This window comes from Setaria italica, chromosome I (assembly GCF_000263155.2).
Source record: "Setaria italica strain Yugu1 chromosome I, Setaria_italica_v2.0, whole genome shotgun sequence".
Classification (NCBI taxonomy): Eukaryota; Viridiplantae; Streptophyta; class Magnoliopsida; order Poales; family Poaceae; genus Setaria; species Setaria italica.
In genome coordinates, this window is record NC_028450.1 from 26,440,049 (window position 1) to 26,449,690 (window position 9,642).

At 45.7% G+C, this 9,642-nt stretch overlaps 1 protein-coding gene and 1 pseudogene across 1 annotated transcript; one reads left to right on the forward strand and one right to left on the reverse strand.

The window, feature by feature from the left end:
• The first annotated feature begins 965 nt into the window (after positions 1-965).
• On the forward strand, positions 966-4,488 carry LOC101765320 (annotated as a pseudogene).
• A 168-nt stretch (positions 4,489-4,656) lies between these two features.
• Positions 4,657-9,270, reverse strand: LOC101756119 (transcription factor E2FA). The gene is made up of 14 exons (XM_004952611.3): positions 8,839-9,270; positions 7,577-7,757; positions 7,411-7,467; positions 7,225-7,310; positions 7,058-7,146; positions 6,889-6,940; positions 6,708-6,760; positions 6,560-6,610; positions 6,433-6,481; positions 6,240-6,305; positions 6,064-6,140; positions 5,759-5,987; positions 5,488-5,554; positions 4,657-5,395 (listed from the first exon to the last, which is right to left on the reverse strand). Exons 1-14 carry the CDS (start codon positions 9,064-9,066, stop codon positions 5,271-5,273), a joined length of 1,410 nt encoding a protein of 469 aa, XP_004952668.1. The 5' UTR covers positions 9,067-9,270; the 3' UTR covers positions 4,657-5,270.
• Positions 9,271-9,642: the final 372 nt, after the last annotated feature.

Consider the following 9,642-nt stretch of genomic DNA (forward strand, 5'->3'; position numbering starts at 1 on the left):
GTCGGGCAGCGATGGTGGCAGCCTTTCGCTCGGCCCAATTAGCTTCGCCTTCTCATCCCTTCTTTGTTTTAGGCTTACCAATAGCTTAGGATATCTCTAATCTAGGTATCCATCATTATTGCACTAAATTGAGCATATTACAAATTATTGGACCAACCTGCACCCATCTGCAAGTTATTGTACTAAATTGAGCATTTTAAAAGTTGTTGGACCAATTTGCACCCACGTATGGTATGGTGGGTGCAACTTACTCTAATAAATATGCTCATACAAAATATTTATAAGATAAGGAAGCTATGTCACACCTGGCTATTCTTCTCTACTAGCCACACTTTATTTCTCCTTTCTGTTTTCTTTGCTCGTTCTTCTTCCTAATTAGTATGTATGGGAAACATGGCCACTACCGACTGAATTTCTATTTATATATTTGCAATTTAGTTACATTAGTTACAATGATTTCTTTTTGTAATTCCTAAGTTTACTTTATGTAACTAAAAATTTCAGTGTTGGACTCTCTTATCTAGGTGCTAAACATCTAAAAGAAATGCTGGATCTTTTCTTTTTTGTAAAAGGAGTTGTATGCATGCCACAAAATTTGGGCATAGCTAATAGAAACTAATACCTAGTTGTGGTGTAGATGACTCTTTTAAAAATATATCAAAAATGTACTCTTATAAAACTACATTCAAGACAAATCTACTCGTATCGTTTTTAATATTCAGACACATAAAAAGGTAATATAAAAGCCAAATTAAGATCTCAGACAACTCCCTCCTCTTGGCGAGTTGTAAAAAAAGCAACAAGCCGTCAACGGAAATATTCAGAGTTTGCCTGTAATGGATCAATCCATCTACTAGAATGCATCCAACTCGATTTTCAATATTCACCAGAAATGATCGACCCCACTGTACTCATAGCGAACCCTTTGCGTCGAGCAAGTCCATTCCACCGCCGTCGACGGAAAGGCGACGACTCCGCCTCTATCCTATCCTTGCTCGTTCTCAGTTCTCACCGGATCGCCGCGTCCACCTTGACGGCAGCGCCTCGCCTCCTGGCTCCGGTGCGGACGCTACTCGTGTCCCGGCCGTACGCCGACTAATTCCCTGTACCCCCTGTGCCGTCTCCCCGTCGACGACTCCGGCGGACGCCTCTTCCTCTCCCCGCCGTTGCATTAGTGTCCAAGGCGCCCGGCGCGTCTCCGGCCGCGGATAGGGTGGTTTGCCTTCTATTTCCGACTCTGCGTTGACGCCGACGTTTTTGGGGGCTTCCGCCGCCGGGGGCAGATCGCGCGGGTTTTCTTTGTCGCCGGCTCAGCGCCCATGGCGGCCGTTCTGAATCCGTATCCGACGACTTTGGACATGTACGGTCGGGACATGACCGCTGCGGCCCGCAACACGGACCCCATCATCGGCCTCGACGGCGAGATCGGCCGCGTCGTCTGCACCCTCTGCCGCCGGACCAAGAAAAACTCCGTCCTCGTCGGCGCGCCCGGGGTCGGCAAGACGGCCATCGCCGAGGGCCTCGCGCAGCGGATCGCCACGGGGGCCGTCCCCGAGCCCCTCCACGGGGCGCGCGTCGTGGAGGTCGACGTCGGCGCGCTGGTGGCCGGGACGACGCTGCGGGGCATGTTCGAGGACCGCATCAACCGGGTGATCAAGGAGGCGGAGGACGCGGGCGGCAAGGTGATCCTGTTCATCGACGAGATGCACATGCTCGTCGGCGCCGGCGGGGCCCCGGGCGGCAAGGTGGACGCGGCCAACCTGCTGAAGCCGGCGCTGGCCCGTGGCCGCATCCGCTGCGTCGGCGCCACCACGCTCGACGAGTACCGCAAGTACATTGAGAAGGACGCCGCGCTGGAGCGGCGGTTCCAGAAGGTGCTCGTCGAGGAGCCAAGCACGGACACGACCATGCACATCCTACAGGGGCTACGGCGGCGCTACGAGGCGCATCATGGCCTCAAAATCCTGGATTCCGCAATCATTGCCGTCACGCAGCTTGCTGCTCGATATATCACCGGTACGGTGAGGACTTCTTTCGTTTCGTTTCTTTTCTTTGTTTTCGGTGAGACCTGAGAAGGGAATTCTAGCTAATATGCTCTGTTTGTAGCTTATTTCTGGCGTTGATTCTTAGTTTGGTGGTGATTTGTGCCACTTTCAAAAATCAATATAAGAAATAAAAAACAATGAACTGACCATAGTCACCATCCTTAATAGCTTTGGTTCATAATCATTCTGAGGCAGGTGCTCTCGCAAGCGACTGGTTACTAGAGCTTGCTCTCAGCCTATAAACCCGGGTTCGAACCCTGCATCTTATGGGAACACCCTGTTAAAGTTTAACACCTGTCACATCGGATGTTTGATGCTAATTAGGAGTATTAAACATAGGTTAATTACAAAATTAATTGCACAGATGGAGTATAATTCGCGAGACGAATCTATTAAGCCTAATTAGTTCATGATTTGACAATGTGGTGCTACATTAACCATTTGCTAATGATGGATTAATTAGGCTTAATAGATTCATCTCGCGAATTAGAACAGGATTCTGCAATTAGTTTTATAATTAGCTCATGTTTAGTCCTCCTAATTAGCATCCGAACATCCGATCCGATGTGACACTGTTAAAGTTTAGCACCCCTTATCCAAACACCCCCTAAATCAAAGCGGGGGTGCGGTCTGCTCCTTCCCATCAAGTTTTTTCATAATCATTCTGAACATGCTATTTCTGTGATTTCAAATACCCAATTAGAGAACTGCTGAGTTTACAGCATTTGACATATATATTAAGTTGAAATAATTTATGAATTGTATTCATGGACTGACTAGATTATACTTCATAAGAATGCCAAGCAAACAGATGGGGAATTTACAATATCTTTACCAATTTCAATCTTGCATTTAAACGTTGTATGTTTTAATGGATTTAATTGATGAATGATATGATGCTTGATATGATCAATGCAGAAATAGGGTTATGTAGTTACAGATCATCAAAATTCATTAGCGTCCTGAATGAATACAAGTGTGCACACTACATTTTTTTCCTACAATTCTACCAATTTGAAAGCATGTATCACAAAGTCTCTCTCCCCTCTCTTTAAGGCAAAGCAACAGGGGCATCTTCTCCCTAAGGTTGAGTTCCTTTTCTCACAATGTCTCAACAAAGTTGGAGGGAACTGATGGATTTCATTGCTGCATGTAGATCGCCAATTTCCTGACAAGGCAATTGATCTTATTGATGAGGCGTGTGCCAACACAAGGATGCAGATTGACAACCAAAAAAATGTGTATGCTTCACAAAAGATTCTTCTAAAAAAAGTGAAGAAAGCAATTGTTAGCCCTGAGCATGTTGCACAGGTAGGCATCGATCCTTTATGTTGTTTAAATAATTCCTGCTCTTCCTGCGTGATGTATTTGATATATTCCAATGCTATCTGAAGGTTGTGAGCCAATGGACTGGCATTCCTGTCCACACACTGGATCATGAAGAGGAGAAGTTGGTCCATCTAGCAGACAGATTGCACGAGCGGGTTGTTGGCCAGGATGAAGCTGTGAATTTGGTTGCGCAGGCAGTGCTACGGTCGAGGGCCGGCCTTGATAAGCGTGGCCAACCTATAGGATCTTTCCTCTTTCTTGGTTCAACTGGTGTTGGTAAGACGGAGCTCGCGAAAGCTCTTGCTGAGCAGCTATTTGACAGTGAGAAGATGTTGATCCGCTTTGACATGTCTGAATACGTTGGGGCCAGGTCTGTGTTGCGTCTTATTGGATCACCTCCAGGGTTGTCTACTATGCTTTATTTTGTTGTTCAACGCCATGCATTTTCAGACTTCTTATTTAGTTCACTGATCCCGCTTGCTTCTTTTACGACAAGCTGAAGGAGGTGGTGAAGATTCAGATGAAGTGCATCGTCGCGGGCGTAGCTGACAAGGGCATCTCGCTGTCCGCGACTGACGATGCCTTGGATGTTATCCTGTCAGAATCCTACAACCCAGTAAGTGCAGTTCTATGCATGATCCGAGTACCATTTCTCAATATGTTTTATTTCAGTTTGTTTGGTATCATACCATGTTTCGGTTCTTGCAGACGTACGGCGCCAGGCCCATAAGGAGGTGGATGCACAAGAACGTGATGACCAAGCTCTCGGAGATGCTAATCAAGGGAGAAGTCTATGAGGGCTCGACCACCTTCATTCCTTGGATGACAAGAAGGCGCTGAAATAAGAGATGACGAAGAAGCCAGACCCTCCGCCGCAGCCGCAGGAGGACGAGAAGGTTCTTAGCGACTCCGAGGATGACGACAACGTGGTGGAGGTTGCTCCCGTGGCAAAGAAGCCGAAGGTGACTCAGAGCTCGGCAGCTCCTGATGAGTCCTGACAAGTGAACAAAGCTTCTTTTTAGGTTTGCTCTTTGGGGACTGTTATTAGCTAGGTGGGGATCCTGCAAATGTTTCAGAATAGAGACTAATATTGGCAAAATGGATTCCATAACTATTTCAGGTTTTACTTGAGCAGCGTGGTCTTGCACTCTTGCTCAGCGCCCATGCTGCATCGTTTTAGCTTGAAATCATTCCAGCCAGGGTTTTGAGCGTTACAAGTGTTGATGTCGCAGTGTGTGCCTTCAGAACTCAGATATCACAGCGCACCCGGGAAATCCATGCATAGTTAAAAAACTGTTAGGCCCAGGGCCTGTTTAATGGATTGATCAAATGGATGCTACAAAATTTGAGTATCCTCTTTGCTACACGCATGGAACACTTTTTTTTTTACAAGGGAACAGCGCTCTAGGGTAATCAAACAATTGTACAAAGATCTCTGTGTTACACTGATGCTCACCCAATGGTGTCGTTACACCAACACTACACGCATTCTGCACCATTTTGACACGATGTTTACACATTTTTTTAATGGACCACTTGTATGATACCGTTAGCTTGGTAAGCGAATGGAACGGTGGATGAATGAGCACAACAATGGATTCACAACGAATCAGCGAAGCTGAAGTGCCATGCTTCAGCAAATCAGGCAGGAAGCTGTTAGCTTACTCAGCTGATCTCATCAGTCTCCGCAACAGAGTGAATGGTGCACATCGATCTGAAGGTCTGAACTGCTGCCTTGACTTCTCTCCAGGTGATGGATTCTGATAACATCACCCTGCTCTTCTGTTGCAATGAGCACCTGCTGTCACCTGAGAATCCATTTCTTTGCACCAGAAACATCTCACTCAACACCGCTCCAAGTGTTTCAGATGTCAGAGTTGAAAGGCCACCATGATCTTATGGTTTATCCATGCTTGGAACCTGCATATGTGGCCCACCGACTGCGACCGGCTGCTGATTTTGGGCACGAGGGGTGACAACTTCTTCAGACAAGAAGTCCATCTGGTCCCACTGCACTTCTGCTATTTCCATGTTAAGTCATTCCATTGCAACTACAATTACTTAACAGAACAGATGTGTTTGAACAAGCTTAATGAATGATTATCAAGGATACGTGCTGTTTTCCACATATCAGTAATGCTAACATCTCCCTCTGTTAGGAGCCAGTAATCAGCATCCGTCTGCAAAATTGTAGGACGGTAAGTCACTCAAGATATTGCAGCAGGCTACTTTATAACTTAGTAGCAGGTTCGCATGTAAAGAACTGCATTCAGGAGTTGAGGGAACTAAAACATAGATGCATTGTTGTATTGACAATACCAAATTTCATGGCCGTGGCAAAGGTAAAGGGCCAAAAAAATATATGTTAGAAAGATCTGACTTACATCAACATCTGAAGGAATAATCCTTGTCATGCCCCCGAAATCGTGCGAAGCATTAGGATCCTGTGGGGTCCTCTGGTTTTGCTGAACATTATGTACCACATCCATCGATGTGCTGCATTGTCCAGCATTTGTTGCATTGAAATCTTCAACAGTATGATGTCTCGACATATTTGCATGCCTTGCAGGTGTTTCAACACCACCCAACTCCTCAAATTTCTCATCAAATTGACTATCATTACAACAAGATTTTGATTAGCTAAAATTCAATCCAAACATGTAAATACACAGGAGGAATACAACATTACCTAACTAAGTAAACATCTATTGGGCCCATAGTACTTCTCAAGACAATTCTATATCTCCTTTGGAGATAATCACCAGCCTGCACAGGCAGCAGAAAGCCAGAAGCATACAAGAATTTTGAGTTTGAACGCAACCATTTATTTGTGTATGCAAAGCCCATTATTTTACTGATTCCTACCTCGTCCGGGTCCGGAACTTCGAGTGTAGTACCATGAGGTGCTTTTATTGCAATTAGTGTTTCATTCTGCAGAAAGAGCACAAACGTTAACAGTTAACTACTAATCTACCATACAAATTGATTCCAACAGAAAAGTTGGTTTAAAGCAATGGAAAGATTACACTAAGTCAACCATTTAAGTAGAGCAACAGACCTGAAAGCAGGGTAATCCCTTGATATCATCTTCAGTCACATAGAGCCACCTAATAGACAAATGAAACTTGAAGGTCATATTAAACAGTGACATACAAGTATAACTGAAGTAAAAGAAATATAGTTACCTTTGATTATTTTCATCTTCAGTTAAGCCCCTTAGTTTTTCACGCATATCACTGAGTGGGGAAACAAAACACCAGGTTATATTTCCCGTTTGGAACTATGGTGTAGCAGACTGTAAGCTATGCAGAGAAAAATGCAATAGCTATCTACCTTATACGCTCATCTAGTGCTTGCTCCTGCAGACTAAGATTTTCAACTTCTGCCTGCAAAAATGGTTTGGATATAATTGAGCTCAGATTTAATATTATCATACTTCCCAGGATACAAAGGTACTTGGGTGCACTTAGCATGGCAATTTCAAGACGAACAACAAATTTACAGAAACTAATACCTGCAAAGCAGAAATACCGTTATCTAAGTCAACACCTGAATCATCCAGGCCCCTGTGATGTCATGCCAGATTAGCATCATGAAGTAACAAGAGCAAAGGCAAAAGGCTAATGAGATAAGATTGCATCATAATACATGAAAACAAGTTAAAGGAAGAAAGCTATGCTTACTTCCAACGTATTCTGTTCTTAAGTGTCTTCTCTATTAGTCCAATTCCTTCAAGGACATTGGTAATGTCATATATGCGCCGCTTTTGAACCTAAATTGTAACAATTCTGTGAATGTATACCAAAAGGATGAAACAAGATGATGGCTAGAAATGAAGAAAATCTGTAACCTCTAGTGTTTCTGCGGCATTATTTAAATCTAAAATGCCATCTGGAGCCTGCTTGAGCAAGTTAATGAACTTTTTTGTCAGAAGTCCTGAACAAGTATCAGGAGGGTATAAGTAACAGCAAGCGTTAATATGGAAAGGGTAATATTCCTCAAACAGAAAACCTAAGATGTAGAGTGTTATGATCACCTAATGAACTGTCATAGCGGCAAGTGCCAGCAGGTGTTGCTGGATTGAGAGGTGAACCTGCGTATAAAAAAATGTTCATCTTTACCCTTTTGTTCCACGAAAACATATGTAAAGAAGAGTTCAAAGCAAATGACCATGGCATATCATTTACTAAGTTTCCACTCACCAACATTTGACGTAGGCGTTTGAGGACCAGCTTTATTGTTCTTCGCCTTCGACTTAGAAGTTTTAACAGTTTTTCCAGAGACAGGAGTGAGCATTGGACTGCCAGTAAATCCAGTGCTGGTAATTATACATTCACTTGACTCAGCAGCATCATTTTCTTCAGATGTGGCTTTTCTTTTTAGCTGCAGAAGAGAAACGGACTTGTGTTACATAGCTGTCATTAATAACGAAAACATTAAGGATATGCTAAATTGTGACGATAGAATCTGTGGATGTGGTCTAGGACGCATACAAATAACTGACGCCATACGTGCATCATTAGTGAAACAGAATCATTATGCTTCATTGATGCCATCAGCTTAGAAGCGAAAGTATATAAATGCTGACCCACAAGGTTGTATCAGAAGCTGAAGTGAAACTATGCCTATTTGCAGCTTTTACCTAAAATAAATGGCCCAAGAGTTCCATGTGAACTACCAGAAAAAAGTAACAAGAATGATTCAGACTGATTTGTTACAAGATTGCACGTGACTAGATCTTGGACTGACAATAATTCCACCAAGTTTTGTTCAATATAAGCAAGATCTCTCAGGATTGCATAGACATATAATGGCAGAAAGTAAGGATAAAGCATCAAACATCTTTCAAAGAATTTTTTCTTTCATTTGGCAAGCCTGCAGAGAGAAGTTTAGAATGCAGGGGTTACACCTCTACGGTGGTACAATGAAGTCCTACTGCAAGCCAAATCATACTCACAGCCACACAATATGTGAGCTATTATGGCAATGATTAAGTGGAATATGTTATTAGCATCTGTTGACCAAGTTTCCCTCTATCCCAGATCTCTTTATGGGCGACATCTGCAATACATAGATTCTTACTGTCTATGACATAAAACTTTCCCTCCATTTCCAAATCTCGCAGCACTGCAACAACTGTGTGAGATAAATTGTTTCTCCAATGGATCCTGGTTGCATAAGCATAAACAATTACAGTTCGCGCCTACCTGACGTCTAATAATTGCACGTACGGAGCATTTGAGCTTCCTGACACTATGGGAAGACTCCCAGGGAGCTACGAAATTGGACAGAATTTCACCCGAATCTACCTGCGACTCGTTTAGCTAAACCCAAATCCACACATGTGAACAACAGAGCACGCAAAATTCGCCGTCTTGGAGCATCTGAAGACACTGCAAGCTGACCAGAAAAACACAAGGGAAACAAATCCGGAGGTCCTCGCTGAGCAGAAGCATCATCTCACCGGCGTCCGGATGACCAGCCCCTCCTCTATGCTGTCAGCAGCGCCCCCCGCGCCGACGCCGCCCGAGGTGGCGGTGGGGGCCGCTGCCGCTGCCGGCGTGGGGAAGCGGTGGTAGTCGTCGGGCGCGGCGAAGGGCGGCCTCGACGGCGAGGCGAAGGCGAGGGGCGGGCGCAGAGACTGCAGGATCTTCTGCGCGGCCGGCGGCCTGCCGCTGCCGACGCCCGACATGTGGCTCGCGCCTCCTCCCGCCCCCACGGCCGGCGGCGACCCCTGGATCTCTCGCGATCGCGCGGAGGGGCGCGGGGCTCCACGGAGCCCGATCGGAGGCGGGTGAGGCCGGGGGCCTCGCCGGAGCTAGGGTTCCGGCGGCGGCGGGGCGGCGGGGACCGGCGAGGAGGGAGGCGGGGTGGGTGGGGTTAGCGAGGTAGGGGAGGGAGGGAGGGAGGGAGGGAAGAGGGGGGAAAGGGGAATAGAGGGAGAGAGGGAAGAGAGAGAAAGCGAGCAGAAAACGAGGGAACGGAGGGAGGAGGGAAATTAAGTAGAGCAGCGTTTTGGGGCCGGACATGGGCCGTGGAGGGAACCGCCGCCGCCCCAGGCTGGATTTCTAATGGGCCGGCCACGCGGTTTCGCTTCGTGGGCCGAGGCCGTGGCTCAGTTTACCATCAGCTCATTTCTACCATCGTAGTAACATCCCTTTTTTTCCATTTCCATCTGTGTGAATGTAAACCTGGTTAAAAAAAAGTCTTGAATCTGACTGAAAGGTTTTAAAAACTTTGACGTTGCAGAGCAGTCCAAGTATTTCAG

Coding starts and splice junctions, on each gene's coding strand:
- LOC101756119 (XM_004952611.3), bottom strand. CDS start 9,066: ATGTCGGGCGTCGGCAGCGGCAGGCCGCCGGCCGCGCAGAAGATCCTG. Junction 6,941..7,057: donor AAGAACAGAATACGTTGGAA/GTAAGCATAGCT, acceptor ATGACATCACAG/GGGCCTGGATGATTCAGGTG. Junction 5,555..5,758: donor TTATTCCTTCAGATGTTGAT/GTAAGTCAGATC, acceptor ACAATTTTGCAG/ACGGATGCTGATTACTGGCT.